General features: G+C 53.6%; 4 protein-coding genes across 4 annotated transcripts; all 4 read right to left on the minus strand.

The window, feature by feature from the left end:
- Window positions 1–999: 999 nt before the first annotated feature.
- hmgA-0 (Homogentisate 1,2-dioxygenase) lies at window positions 1,000–2,470 on the minus strand (the record flags this gene model as incomplete). The annotated part of the gene is made up of 2 exons (XM_037329639.1): window positions 1,000–2,326; window positions 2,403–2,470. 2 exons carry the CDS (start codon window positions 2,468–2,470, stop codon window positions 1,000–1,002), a joined length of 1,395 nt encoding a protein of 464 aa, XP_037171617.1.
- Window positions 2,471–3,796: 1,326 nt separating this feature from the next.
- On the minus strand, window positions 3,797–4,530 carry CGCA056_v014398 (uncharacterized protein; the record flags this gene model as incomplete). Its single annotated transcript, XM_037329640.1, has 4 exons — window positions 3,797–3,949; window positions 4,005–4,188; window positions 4,266–4,317; window positions 4,410–4,530. 4 exons carry the CDS (start codon window positions 4,528–4,530, stop codon window positions 3,797–3,799), a joined length of 510 nt encoding a protein of 169 aa, XP_037171610.1.
- Window positions 4,531–11,728: 7,198 nt separating this feature from the next.
- CGCA056_v014399 (uncharacterized protein) lies at window positions 11,729–12,286 on the minus strand (the record flags this gene model as incomplete). Its single annotated transcript, XM_037329641.1, has 1 exon — window positions 11,729–12,286. One exon carries the CDS (start codon window positions 12,284–12,286, stop codon window positions 11,729–11,731), a length of 558 nt encoding a protein of 185 aa, XP_037171611.1.
- A 1,149-nt stretch (window positions 12,287–13,435) lies between these two features.
- CGCA056_v014400 (uncharacterized protein) lies at window positions 13,436–14,374 on the minus strand (the record flags this gene model as incomplete). The annotated part of the gene is made up of 1 exon (XM_037329642.1): window positions 13,436–14,374. The coding sequence occupies one exon, from the start codon at window positions 14,372–14,374 to the stop codon at window positions 13,436–13,438; it is 939 nt and encodes a 312-aa protein (XP_037172025.1).
- Between the last annotated feature and the right edge of the window lie 891 nt (window positions 14,375–15,265).

Genomic DNA, 15,265 nt, shown 5'->3' on the forward strand with positions numbered 1-15,265 from the left:
GTTGGATTGTTTCCTCCCTCTGTCCTCGTGCTGTTAGTCAACCTTAGTGGAATGGTGCGTGCCATGATACGAGTCAACGTAGCCACGGACATCGTTTTCGGTCACATAGAGACTCGGGCTGCCTCAAATGAGAACGGTCGCCGGCAGCTGCACCGTCAGCATCTTTTCCCTGGACGGCACAGGTACTGTCTCAGCCTCGAATGGTTTAGAGGCCCCCAAGGTAGAAGGACTGCCTTCTACATGGCCCAACATTCATGACATCGAAATTTCCAGCTGAGCCCACAACGCAATGGGAGCTTGACGTAGAATTTGACTGCCGACAGCGGGCATGGTCCCGTTTTGCTGACATTGGTTTCGTCCACGTGGTACTACTTTGGTCGCTGAATGCGGCAGTCAAATATCAGCCGCACGCCACGCAGAAGGCCGGTAATCAAGGTGCTTTCAGAGATCGTTCCGGCCCGACCCTAACACGAAGGTTTAAGACACACCTCAGCGCAGGCCAGAACCTGAACGGGATCATGAGATCGCCTCGCAACAGCAGCAAACGGGCTGGTTTGTTCTCATGCTCTGGGAAGCCGGTCAGGCTATCCCAGAGCATTGAGTGCTATATTGCTCTTTAGACGACATCAAGTCTCGGTCTATGTCGGCGAAGTTTCGCTGCGTCGTGACCTGCTCAACCTTGACCTGTTCCACTCGTGCTACCCTCTTGTCTTGATGAAACCCTCGATAGAGATATTGACTTCCCTGGTTAGGGGAGATGGCATTGTCATAGGTCATGAACCCAGTTCTCAAAGAGTCCTCCCTCTCAATATCTGGGGCACCCGTCAGCCTCAGGGCTCAGTCAATAAGAACGGACCTCATTGTAGCCCAAAATCGTGTCAAGGGACAACACACTTCTGCGAGAGCTAGCAAACGACGATTGGATGTTAACGCCAATATATTTTGCCTCGAACCTTTGTACTGTTTTTCTCCAAGCCAAGACACGCTCGTCATTTTCCCTCACTTCAACAAGTGCCCCTCCGTGTCGGCACCCTGCGGCCTCTTCCAGTGCACCGGCAGCTCCCCCCAGCTCTCCTCATTATACTTTTCCTGCACCTTCTGACACGTCCTCAGTCCCCACTCCGTCACCCCGACCATCGCGCAGCTCTCAAACATGAACGCGCAGCTGCCGGCGCCCACCTTGGCCGGCTTCAGCTCCGCGTTCCTTGCCCCCTCCCCACTCTCCGCGTCCGGCCCGTGCCCGCTCATCGTGTTGTGCAAGCTCGCGCCGCCCGGCACGAACCCGCCGGAGCCCCCGCGCTTCGCGTCGTACCCGCCCGTGATCAGCCCCATGAACTCCGACATGGTGTTGCGGTGGAAGTACGGCGGCCGGAACGTGTCCTCGGCCACCAGCCACCGCGGCGGGAAGATGACAAAGTCCGCGATCGCCGTGCCCGGCACCCCGCTCGGCGCCGATAACACCGTGAAGATGGACGGGTCCGGGTGGTCGTACGAGATGGTCCCGATCGTGTTGAAGCGCCCCAGGTCGTACTTGTAGGGATAGTAGTTGCCGTGCCACGCCACCACGTCGAACGGGCTGTGCGCCTGCTCCGTCTTGAAGAAGTCGTTGTTGAACTTGACCCGCACCTCGTACCTGCTGGGTCCCTCGTGCGCCGTCGCGCCAAAGTCCTCGTCGAAGCACGCCACCGGTGCCTGGAAGTCCCGCGCATTCGCCAGCCCGTTGGTGCCGATCGGGCCCAGCTCCGGCAGGACGAAGTGGCCCTGGTACAGCTCCAGCGCGTAACCCCTCGCGGGGCCACTCGGCAGGTGGACCTGGTACTTGATGCCTCTCGGGATGACGGCGATCTCGAGCGGGCGGACGAGCAGCCAGCCCAGCTCGGTGCGGATATCCAGCACGCCCTCCTGCGGGACGATGAGCAGGTCGCCGTCGGCGGAGTAGAAGGCGCTCTTGGTATCCATGCTGCGGCCGGCGGCGTAGACGTACATGCCGATGCCCTGCTTGAGGGTAGGGTCGCCCGCGCCGGCGACGAGCCGCATGCCCTCGACAAAGTCCCAGCTGCGCGCCTCGTCGTGGTCGAAGGGGTCCCAGCGCAGCTGGTTGGGGATGTATCGCAGCTTCGACGGCTCGGCCTTGGGTTCCGGGGTCGTGGTCGGCGCGTAGGGCGGGTGCGCGCACGATGGCAGGATGCGGTAGAGCCAGGCCTGCTTCATGTCGTGGCGGGGCGCCGTGAAGGAGGTCCCGGAGAGCTTCTCGGCATAGAGGCCGTGGGGGGGCTTTTGCGGGGAATTTTGGCCGATCGGGAGGGACCCGGGGACGGCTTCGGACCTGTGTGCGGAGAGAGGTTGCAGGTTAGCTACGGGGACGGCCTCTTCGTTGGGTGTCAGGCGATGGGGATACGCACTCGAGATGAGAGTCGAAGCCGACCTGGTACCGGTACTTCTCCTTGAAATCAAATGTTGTGACAGGCATTGTGACGAACGGCTTCGAAGCAGCTATGTGTCGAAGCTAACAGTGGCCGATGTGATGGATTGTCGAAACAAAGACGCTGCATGGAACGAAAATCGGTCCATGGCTTAAGTTCTATATGACATCCCCCAACTGCGGCGGCGGAATAGGGTTACTCGCTCTGGATGACGTTGGATGGAATTGCGTCCCTCGCAAAGCCGACAACTTGTTCTCGATTCCGCGGTTGTCCCAAGGACCGTAAAGTCGGCGTCAAGCGGCGTCTGCCGACGTTAGCCGGGGCCGCCGGATGTGGTGCTTCTCACTAGGCCTTTCAATTCCGAATTTCCGCTGCCTTTGGGGTTTGGGGGGTTCAATTGCTCCATGAGGGGGCCGTGCGACCTGGCCCCGTCTCACCCCGCGGCGGAGGAGGAGCCTGAGGGGAAATCGGCAGTATCCGTTCAGATCCGAAATGGAGACATTGCTGACTGATGACGGGGGAGATTGAGGGGTGCAGACGTTCGAGGTTTCGGACGAGGGAGACGGTCTATGCCGTAGACTGAGGCCACGGCTTTCCGGAGCTTGGGATCTTTGAGGTCCGGCACGGATTGTTTGGCTTGGCTCAGACAACAGCTGGAAGGGTACCACACTAACAGCATTACACATCATGTAAGTGAGACTATGTTAACACAGCATCAACTACCCCGCCATTTGCGTCACCGTATGAGGGGTCAACGGTGAGTGATCACGGAAACTCACAGCTAGGGCTGGATGCTCACGCAAATGTCTGAATTGCAGAAGAAGCTGAGGTTTGGCCATTTGAAGCTTCAAGAATAGTATACTTGAGCATCTACAAAGTGTTCGACCTAAATAGATCAATCCTCAGCCCGCTCGGACGGCAGACCCTAGTTCCCCGGGTAGTGGGTCACGATGCAGGATAGCCGGTGCACAGCTCCCTCATATCCACCCACCATTGACGAGATGCGTTTCTCGACGCTGACGAGATCAGGAGAGATGTTCTCTTTGCAATATTGCAACAACTCAGGATTCAGACGTACATACACCCAAGTCACAAGCGAATGAGAGTGTCATGACTGTCAACGTGTCTATTCAAGCGACCCAAGGCTGTTACCACCTCGAGCCCGCCGAGGCACCGTCGACGTCCCGGAATTTCCTAGCTAGTACACCTCGAGGCTTCGAGCCTGAGAGAAGAGATCCGAACCGATGAACCCATCCGACGATATCTATCGCAATATCCCATTGCGCCAAGTCGCCATACGAGCCAGAGCGAAGCAAGCCAGTGTTGTGATCAGGAAGTATTGGACAAGATACGGGAAAGTGGCGTAGAATTCATTACTCCTCGTCCTTCTTGTTCTTCTTCTTCTTGCCGCCGCTGGACATTGCCTGTGTCGAGTTGGGTGACAGGTGGACGACGAGGCGGGTCCATGACTCCTCCTTGTCCCACTCGAAGCCCATCAGGTAGGGCTTGTCAAGCTCATCGTCGGACTGTGGATGATGTCAGTGGTGTTTGTCAAAGGGATATTGCGGGGTAATGGCTCACCCTCTTCTTGTATGCCTTGTGGATGGCGTCCATGGCGTCCTTGATTGTGACGCCCTTCAGGTTCCTTGCTGTTACTTCCATGCCGAGAGGGAAGTGCAGGTCAATTCTCTTGACCGGGGGTTCTGTCAGGTGCTTCTTGAGGATCTCCTTTTCCTCTATTGTTGAGGGGGAGGTGTTGATCTTCCTGTTGAGGTACTGTCAGCCATTGTTGCAGGTGTGGCTGGGGACGTGAGAGACACGATTATGATAAGGGTGACTTACCATCCTGTCTTCTGTGTCTCGATAGCTATTTGAAGATCAATGCCTTCTGCCTCTGTTTAGGAACATGACAAGTTAGCAGTGCTCCGAGGTACCCGAGCAAGTGCGGGGTCATGGGAGAGTGGTGGTTTCGGGGCAATGACATACCAAGGTCGTTGACGTTCTTGACGCCAGGAGCGGCGGCAGAGCTCTGTCTGCGCTTCTCCTTGGGAGGAGAGGTAGCGAGGCCCTGGACGGCAGAGTCGACTTTGGAAAGTGGTTCCGACATGATGGTGTTGTGTTTGTGGTGTGACTAGATGTAGATGATCGAGTGATTGTATCTGGCAGCAGGTTTCAAGTAAGCTCCTGAGCTGTGTATCTCGCGTGACAGGTCAAGCTCGTGTGCAGGGCGGGAGCTCTTGACTGTCTTCGGAGGGGGAGGAAGGGGTACCTTTGGAAGCTGGTTGGGTTGATGGATGGATGGTTGGTTGATGAGTGGGATGAGGACGAGAATAAGAAGGAAAGGAAGGTGAGGGGGAGGGACGAGGTAGATAGATGTCGATCGGGACGGGGCGCCTGACCTGACCTGGCTGTGCCCTGGATGAGACTGGCCGTGCTTGAGCTGGTGCTTGGAGCAGGAGCTGGCGTGAGGAGAGGGGGAACATTGTCCAGGGCTGGTCCCGTCTGGTAAGGTGAGGTAAGGTACCTATCCGTAGACGGAGGAGCAGTGGTCAATGGCCAATGGTCAATGGTCTGTCACTGCAGTGGGTGAGTGCGTAGTCGGTCCATGTTCCCCCATGGACGAGTCGGGTGTCGAGGCAGAGAGCTCCCTGCATCGGCCGTCGCCTGGCTGAATGGCTGGTGCAGATACATTGGGAGCAGGCGATGTGTGCAAGAGAAGAGAGGTACCGCAGCTAGCAGCTAAGATTGATGATGCATTACGGTTTCGTCAGACCGGGCGGGGTAACTGCCCATCAATGGCGCCGCCAGACGATCGCGTGACTGGGAAGCTCATGAGATGCGCGGGCGACCTGAGGCGAGGGGAAGGGAAGGCACGGGCGTCGAGGGCGGGCCACCCGTCACCTGCCACCACAGCTGCAGGGGAAAGAAGTGACATTCCACCTACCTACATAGGTATTACTAAGGTAAGGCTCCGTATCTACCTTAGGTGCCTTAGGTGCCTTAGGAAAGGAGGAAAGCAGAAGGAAGGAGCTACCGAAGCTGCCAGGGAAAGTACCTTCCACTGCCAATGTTGCTGTTGCAGCAAGAGCAATGACTGATTGTCCTCTGCTACTGCCGTAGATAGGAGACATGGAAGAGTGGTCTGGTTGGCTGATCATCCGAAACAGGCATGGCGCGTCATGGAGCAGAGGACCCTCTTGCCCAGGCGTGGTCACTGCAGCTGCTCTCGTGTGGAAAGTGGAAAGAGGGGACCGGGAAGCTGCGATGGGCGCAGGGGCGGCAGTCGGCGTGGGATGTGAGCTGGTACAGGTACAGGTGCAGGTGCAGGCACCGCCTGGCGCCATCGTCCAAGGTCCACGGGTCGACGATGAATCGGCTTTAGTGCGGTTTCCGACACGGGAGAAGAGTCTGGGGTAAAAATCTGGGGAAGCAGCAGGAGCCCCACCCTGATGGCCCTATGACGCTATGCCGTTTGCTGGTTGAACTGCTTTTGCCCGTCGTGTCAGTCTTGACACCTGAGTTTACTGAGCTGGGGGTGTGTGTGCTTGTGTGGGAGGGCAGAGGAGGGGAGGGGAGGGGGAGAGGAAGCATCTCGAGATCCATCTTGGGGTCTCTTTCTTGGAAGATTCGAATGCAAGATCTCGCTCCCGACCGAGAAAAAGCTCAGCACAGCTCAGCTCAGGGGGTAGGGTCGGCGTATGTCACTGCCCATCGGTGCAGCGAGCCCTGAACCGGTTTCCGCAGCGCAATACGGATCCATTGGATAGTGGAGCTGCACCTGGCGACCGCAACGGGTCACGCCGTGCCAGTGGAACCACAAAACAGCAGACGGGCTCGCACCTCACCTGATGCCTCCTTCCGATTGAGACACCAGACAACCAAACAAATTGGACCACTGCAATAAGGAAACTGCGGTGCGCATAACGTGATTTCTCGTCCAGCATCCCTCATCACTCTCCGTGTCGCCCTCCCCGTAGCGTCGTCACACCAATCCTCAACCATGTCTGATCTGCCGAGCCGCCAGAGTGTCACTACTGGAGTTTGTTTGCGAGGGATGCGCCGGATGAGCAACTGATTGGCGATCCCCCCTGAAGCCCCTCACTCAGCGCGCAATCAGCCCAAAGCCACCTCAGACACACCACAGTGACCACACGCAGGCCACTTCTGACCGACCACCACCAGAGAAGCTCACACCACCCCGTCTATCGTCCGACTCCATATAAGCCACGCGGATCCCTACTCACCTTCCCGGCCTCCCGTCTCGCGACAATTCTCAGCGGAGCTCTTCGAAGTGATTCCCAGCATCTCGCCCTGATTTCGTTTGTCTTGTTCAAACATCGCCCGTCTGTCCACGATGCATCGCACATACACGCCCATCCACCACCCCAACCGCCATCACGAACCGCCCCCAAGATGAAGCCACCTCGGCATGCACCTCGTCGACGAAGTCGTTACACCTCTCCCCCGGCTGCAGCAACACGCCAAACACCACACAAACATGCCATGCCATGTCGCCACGTCCCCACATTCCCGTCGTAATTAGTGCCAGCACCAGCACCAGCACCAGCACCTCCAGTCCCGCCTCGTCTCGTCCCTTCGCGCGACATGTCGGCATTCGCATTCCACCTCCACCGCTTTCGCTTCCGATGTGTCCGCTTCGCCTGCGCCTGTCCCGCATGTCCCGTCCATTTCTGCGCTTGTCTCCACGCTACGCCAGTGATTCCCGTCCGACATGGGTCATGAAAGAAACGCTTCTTCGAGCTCCCGATCGATTTCCTGTTCTAGCCTGCGTCCAACGTGATAGAGTCCAAGTCTCTCAGTTTTCTGCGTTGCGTCATTGCTTTTGGTCGATTGAACACTTGTTGGAAGGTAAGTCTGGTGGAAACCCTCCGCTAATGGCTCAGTTGGACCCTCAACGTCCCGGCCAAACCGGTCTCAACGCATGAATACGCACGCGACACGGCGATTAATCGAAGTACGGCATGATCCACCCGGATTTTCGGCGACCTGCACATTGCACCCCCCGCCCCTCCCGTCAGCCCACGCCACTCACCTAAGCGAACCGCTGGAACCCCCTTGGTCATTGAAGCATCTCTTGAAGAAGACAGACATGCCGCAGAGTTGACTTGCTAAGTGAGGTGCTCGTCGTCCTGAACTGCTGAGTCTGGCTGACAGCTGTGTGCAGAAGCAACTCTCGTCACCATCGATTGTCGACTTTGCGACCGAAAGACGGAAGCTTTGATGCATGGATGGTCACCGGGCTATAGCATGTAAATCGAGAGCGCGAAATATGTGGTTTGGCAAGGGCGATGAAGCATGGCGAACATGGCATTGGTCTCGACGATGAGGGGGCAAATCTGCCGGTCGGTCTGTCTGCTGTCGCTGTAGCCGGTGCACGGATTGGCGGGGTACCCGCGGGGTGAACGCCAGGGACGATCAGTTTTCCTCCGCGGATTGGTGCTAGGGTCCAACGAGTGCGAAGAACCATGCGCATTTGTCAATCAACATGAAGAACCACGAAATGACAATTAAATGACATTCAGTCTCACCGACCTGACTGCAATGATTTAAAGTGACAAAAAAGAGTAATTAACAAAATCATGGACTAAATCAGTGTGTAACTAAATCCAGGCTTTTTATCACACTAGCATCCGGGAGGCCATGGTGAGATGAAATAACTACATTCATCAATCAACTGCGCAGTCATGTCCTCGCGGCCAAAGCTGATGGCTTGGAAACTGTTACAAGCGAGGCCCAATGTTGCGACAGGCTTCGTGAGTAAGCGACGTGATGCGAGTCAGGCAGGAATTTGGTTGAGCTGATCACCAACGTGGTTCGCCGTGCTGATTCTGTGAAGGCGCAACGACGGGGGGGGACTGATCGAGGGACAGGTTTTGTCATACCCCCTAACGAAGTGGCCAGCCGTTTGGTGATCGATAGGCGTCTGTTCTCTAAGCTTATCTCTGTGTCCTGCTCTGGCCCCCCTCGCAATCTTTTCTCAGTGGTACATCTTCTTTCAGTTGCTTCAAGCTCTATCGCGCACTGGTGAGGGTCTTGAGAGTCCATCTCGACTTTACTTTGATCTCCGTGGAGCTCCGTGATATCATAAAGAGGGTCTCTCCCATGTAGTTCAAGAAGCCTTTGCCCAGCCGCTAGCTCTGGGCAGTCAGGTTCAGTGGCAGACTGTTTTCTAGACTGGCGTTTTCTCGTTCGCCGCCTAATGAGCAGAAAAATGACTGCACCGGCTACAGCAGCTGCTAAAATGCTACCACCAACTATACCGCCCATCGCAGCAGGATGTAATGAGTTCTGGTGATCTCCCATGCTAGTACTGTTACCGTCGCCACCAGCTCCGTTCCCAAGACCCGGTAGTTCGAGACTGAAAGAAGAACTCATTAAGTCCTCCACGCCTGTGTCGTATTGTACGGATGCAAGATTTCTGCTGCCATGTGAGGACTGCTGTGACCACAAGTCGAGAACTCCTATGCCTTGATTGAATGTATCGGGGTTCTCCATCAGCTTTCCCTGTAGTGAACGCGGTTCAGCGCCCCCGATAGTGATCATCTGACGCCTTCCGGCGACAACGCAAGACATGTAAGCCCGGGGTGCCTGCTGCTTGGTATCCGCCTGTATCCAAACAAAACCTGGCAGACTCAAAATCCAGACATCACCGAAACCCACCCGATTATTGGTCAAACCGCCAAAAACAAAACTTCACATCATACCTATCAGCTGAAGCCTGAAGAAGGGCTCTCCGTGAAGTCTTCAGACACTTACATATCGTACGTGTTGTCTAGACTCGGCACACCAACTACACAAGCCCACCTGCGTGGCTAAGGCGCTTCCCCGATCGTCTTCTGTGAATACCACCTCTTTGTGACAGGGTTGATAAACCAGACAACTTCCATACTAAGGTTTCCAGGCTCCTGATTCGTAGAATTGTAATCGGCGCCTGCTAATATCATGATCAAACCCTGTGACCCATACCTAGGGATGTAGTGGGCAATTGCTGCGTATGGTGTGCCAGATGGGGAGTATGGTGTATCCGTACGGTTCATCCACGCCGGTAGCCCCGTTGGTGTGGTGTGGTGTTGTGTAGTGGAACTGAAGATAGCCCGGGACATACCCTCCAAGTGGCATCTTGGGGTCAATATTAGTCTTCGTTTCCTCGAAGCCTCCAAAATAAAACCCCGAGTCTGGCGTGCTGGCGAATGCTCCACCGTGAGATCGACGAAGGCTGGACAATTCTTGGGAGTATTTATCCTCAACGCTGCAAACCTCGCTGCCATTGCCATCAGCGGTGAATTTCCACAACTGGGTTGGGGATTGAGTGGCGTTGGGAACAAAACCTTCCCAAGTGAAAGATGAATTGGAGTCATATTCCCTGAAGTAATTTTGATTCTTTGTTTTCGGGGCATCTTTCCGAATTTCCATCATTTCCACATCAATCGACCTCCACAAATGAGATACGTCCAGAGATAAGATACTATTAACTGGTTGACTCGATATTAGCCTTGTAGTATGAAGTGCCCCGCTGAGAAGAGTCGACGAACCCCTGCTATTCTGAAATTCGCCTTGATAACGTTGAGATATCTCACCACTATCAATGTATAAATGATTCCCAATAATGAACGCTAAGATAATTTCATCATGTCAGTGCTTTGCGACAAACGAGTAAAGGTAGTCCGACAAAATTGTGTTTTAAGGCAAGACATACATCGGGTTCCGAGTCTTCGGATGAAATGGCTAGGTGCAGGCGCATCAGGCATATCAATTTCCTCGTCTGCATGGCAGAGGATGGCCATGTACCCAACAGCCAACATGGGCGCCTTACACAGTGAGAACGTCATCGTCGGAGGCGGCTATACTGTGAAGGTGGCGATCGATTTTCGTTCGTTCAAAACAGTGATCTGGAGCAGGGGCGCGAAGAAGCCAATATGTGCGAGGGTGTAACGGAAGCCATATGGATGGAGTGATTGCCACCAATAAGATGCCAGAACCAAGGAAAGAGATACAGGCTTGAAGTTGATGTTTATCTTTTGAGTTGTGAAGTGAACAGGTTGGATCTACAAAAGCCATGCCCAAAGAGGTTGAGAGACATATGCTCGGAGTGAGACAGCGTGGCCGTCACCTTTTTTCTCTGGATACCTTACCCTCGCAGCCGAGGCAATCTGTCTTGCGGATAATGGAGCTTGGGACTGTGAGTTGGCGAAAGGGAGGTGACTAGGCCCACAGCGTTAGCTAAATGGTAGTCAAGTGCTGCATTCCCGGGGCTGGGAAAAAGCCACCCACCTGAGTCACGTAACACACGAAGTCTTCGATTTATCGAAGGTTTTGTGTGTGTCGCCGGTGATGGCTGAAGAGCTCGTACAACGTGTCCAATGGCATCTGGACACCGTCGGCGCCGTATCCTTTCCTTCTTTACAACATCGAGGAGGGAGAAGAAGCAGGATCGGAAAGAGAAAGTTCTGAAAATCATATCAAGATTTTCTGAGATGCAGAGATGGCAGGCCATGCCCGTATGCTACCAAATATATTGGAGTCTTTCCTCAAAGCCGGCCTCTGAATGCTTTTTACAAAAGACGAAACACTCATGGCATTAGGTATGTTAATTCGGTATCATTCAGCTGGCTGCAGTAACAGCTGAGGATTGGTCTCATGGGTACTAGGTATGGTTATCAGCCTTACCAGCTACACTTGCGCAACATGCAGTTATTATTGTTGTGGCACTGGGGCATTGGGAAGTCTTGTTTGTGTGTGCAAATGTGGCAACCTGCCCAGCGTCTCACTGAATTCGGAGGGCGATTGAGACAAGATGATCGCGCCCAGGCGGGTTGGTGAAACAAAGGGAAAACTGCCAACGCCTTGGCCTTGAATGAACCTCCGAGCAAACCAGATTTCGTTAGTCACAGCTGTTCCTGCTGATGAATCGGCATTTTCAGATGTGAGTGCTATTCTTGATTATTGAAGTCTCATCTGCGGCTATTTAGAGTCTTGATTGACCATGACGTCAGCTGAAAAATTGAGCAAGCGCAGAGTTGCGACTAAGACCATCATGGCTCAAAATTCGGCATCCTGACAGTTGACTTTGGTAAGTGCCAGAGTGCTTAATTCGAAAGGTTCAAGAACGTATCGGTTCCACCTAGTCACTTCAGTTCACCGTAGTGCTGATTTACAGTCTGTTCGCACAAAACTTGTCGCGTCGCAATAGTCGTGTATATGAACAGTTTCTTTACATGGACGAGCTATGAGGACAATATTTATGTACGATCCTAGTGACACGCCGTATGGAGCATCACACGGTGTTACTTCTTACCCTCCAACCCAGGAATCGGCATATCCTCCTCGAGTTTCTTCCCGTTGACAACCGGCATATCCGCAGTCGTAACCACAATGAATAACCTCGCAGCCATCTTGTCGCTTCTATTTCTCCAACCGTGAAGCGTGCCGCGCTGCACAATAACATCCCCACGCTTCAGAACCTGATTCTCCCCACTATCGAGGAAAAGTTCCAGCTCTCCCTCCACCAGGACACCAGTGTCGATGCTTTCGGTTCGGTGAAGCGGCGCCTCCTGTCCAGGCAAGAAGTCGATGAATCGTGTGGTGAGGCCTCCAGGGTATGCGATACCCACGTTGTTGGGAAGTCTGGACTTGTAGAACTCCATATCGCTACCGTCGGCGAGAGGTGCAGGTAGGGAGGGCGTGGCGTAAGCGAGCCACAGGTCGGCACCCGGGCCGGCGGTCTTTTCGAGCTCTTGCGGGACGCTCTTGTCGATCACTGCCTGGCCGGAGGCATTGTGGGTTGTGACGATCCGCCGAGGGGCGGGGAGGGGTTCGTAGGATGGGGCCGCGTCGGGAGACATGTCTTGTTCTGGGTGGACTGGGTACGGAAAGGACACTGAGATGTGAAGCTGCGGCTTTCTTTTCCAACGACGGACGAGGTTCCCCTTTATACTGGCATGTCGGTAATGAGTAGATCTACAGGAGCTATAATTACCAGGGATTCCCATAGGATGTGCGCTGTCGTTGGGGTTTTTGGGTCTGGGTCCCACGATTTCGAGATTACGTGGGTACTCGGCTGCGGGTTTCGGCCAGGATGTCATGCATCTAGTGCCATTGAGGAATGGTTCTTCGAATTGCATTTTCCGAACGTGCGAATCACGGCCGAATATTGCTGACCTATTCTCATCTCGGCCCGACAGGATGGCAAAGGCGGTGCGTTTGCAGATTGCAAATGTTCATCTTCAACCTGTCAGCTTACCGCATCGTGAGATGTGCGGTTCTGCTTAGGCTAACTTCTAGGCGACACATCGCTGACTTCAATCCCCATGATCTGGGTGTATCTGCTGTCAGCATCTAATTGAAAGAGCTTTGTTGATCATGGGCATGTAGAGATGTGGTTAAATCAGAAGAAATGGGATTAACAAGCAACTGTCAGCTTGACGTTGTGAGAGGAGCATGACTGAGCAACGTTTGATTTTGCGAGCCTGGCAGATAACGAGAAGACACGGTTTCGTGCCGTGGCAATTTCTGTATGTTCTGAGCATCACGGATCTGTCTTGAAGCTCAGGCGTGCGGTTGTGGCTATCTTAGCGTCGAGATCGTCTCGGGCCCCGGCCCCCGGGGGCCAATAATAGCCTCATGCCGATGCAAGTGCACGGCCTTTGATGTCCGAAGAATACTTATCAAGACATGCGTCAGTGTCAGCATCTGATATCATCATAGCAGGGGCCTAGATCTAGATCCGAAGTTGCTAGAGCACGCGTAACATCCAAGACATCGATCAGTGACAACACGGCCAAACTCTTCGTTCTGCTCCAACAGAAGGGGTAAGACGTAAGACTGTAACGATTTAAAACGGTAGCTTCAGCTTTCTGGTTGGACGATTCAAGATTAACGCTACAAGTGATTGATGATTTGAGCAACCAGGGTCTCATATGTCGGGTTGCCGCTGCAGTCTTCTCCTCTGCACCACCTGCTGACAAACTCCGTCTCCAACCAAAGTGATAAGCTTATTCTTTGGGCACAAAGGGGGGTGGGCGAGGATAGAGGTATGTAAAACCGGACTGTGGTTGGGGCTGCCACCCGGGTCGCAACAACGGGGGTACTCCATTATAAGCTTCGAATGGGTAGCCTACGTAAGGCTTTCCCATTCCTTTTTGATTTATGTCGTCGTTGGTTCTAGCCGTTCCCGCAGGAATTGATGGGTGAATTCGCTTCTCTTTGGGCCACGGCCAGATACCCTCAAGTGGCACGTCTTCATAAATCGTGTTGAAATTGTCTTCCGGATTGAATAGACTGTATCCATAGACGTGAAACCCCTCTGGGTTGTAAGCCCAGCTGAAGACAAGCTGAGAAGGCTTCAGATCGGTAAGGCGGAATCGAGCGAGTTCGGCCATCTGGCTGGCGCAAACATGGAGATGTGCAGTCCACTTCATGTCGAGGTCCTTGAATATGTAGTGGCGTGTATGCTTCCAACCTCCATAATTAGGCTCCCCGGGACAGATATTCTGCGCGATGCAGCCTGTGTCTTTGATCTCTCGATCCGCGGAGAGATAGAAGCCTTCACGCATGAGCTGGCCAACGTCCCGCGCTTGTACATACAGGTTTGCCTCCCACAGGAACGAATTCTGGGTCTCTGCCCATGATTCTTCAACTTTATTGACCCAGAGAAATCGTACGTTGAACTTAGGAATAATTGAGTAGTTCGCGTGTGTGATTCTCAGGCTCTGGTTGACTGGAGGCTTTCCACGGTCATCATCCTTGTTGTTCTGATTGAGGGGACTGTCCATGCAAGCATCTTCGTCTTCTTTAGTGTTCGTGGGGGTATGACTGGAAAAGAAAGTGCTATCAGGGTGGAAGTAAATGTCGGTCATATTGCTTGATGAAGTCGGTGTGATCATGCCGTTGGAATAGGGCGATTCGTTCATATCCTGCGACGAAAATGACATGATGAAAAGAATAGTGGGAGTTGAGGATGATGTAAAAGAAAAACTAAACCACATAACGTAGGTGTTCTACTTTGAGAGTAATAAGTCCTAGAATTGGAGAGAAACGCAAATTGGTCTGCTTGCCCACAAGGTTGCGGGACCGTTGGAGTGAACTATGAGCTATAGGTACTACAAGAGAAGTTCCCATATAGATTGGCCAACAACGATTTCACGCATCTCGTCCAGCAGAATGAGTCCTCGATACGACGCGTTACCAATTACTTAGTACGCTGCCGATGTTCAAATGCCAAGGGGGAAGACATGTCTAGTTGTTTCACTATGAGCCATGTTTTTCGCAATCAAGTGACATTATCATTCTTTCTACCCAGGTGACTACACAGAGTTTCGTGTGACGCCAAACTCATAAGTATCTGCAAACTTTTCCTCTTTCTCCGCATGGAAATGGAACGACTACCAGCCTGCACTATCAATCGAGTCGACATGGAAAGCTTTGGCTGCTTCCACTTTGTGCACGCTGGGTAGCTGCAAATTCGACCCCGTCGGAACCCCTGTGGTCTGGCTTGTGACCCTGAACCAAGACCACAAACTCCTGCGCCGCTGGTCCTCTTGGATCGTCTGGAAGTTGCCCTCTGAGTAATACGCATTGTATCTGTAAACGAGGAGCTTCTCGCTGTTCATCATGATGCAGTGCGCTATTCGGGCTGCTGTTAAATCAGAGAGAAGAAATTCCGACAAAGGTTGAATGCACCGCGCCATAACTAAAAGATGGGCAGTCCATGCATGCTCCCCGCGAGAGTGTCGGAAAATATAGCGTCGTGTATGTCGGACTTGGCGATGTCTGAAGTCTTCGGGAACCTTGTTCTCAAGCATCACTCCGGTATTCTTGACTTC

This window comes from Colletotrichum aenigma (assembly GCF_013390185.1).
Source record: "Colletotrichum aenigma strain Cg56 chromosome Unknown KSG_Cg56_contig10, whole genome shotgun sequence".
Lineage (NCBI taxonomy): Eukaryota > Fungi > Ascomycota > Sordariomycetes > Glomerellales > Glomerellaceae > Colletotrichum > Colletotrichum aenigma.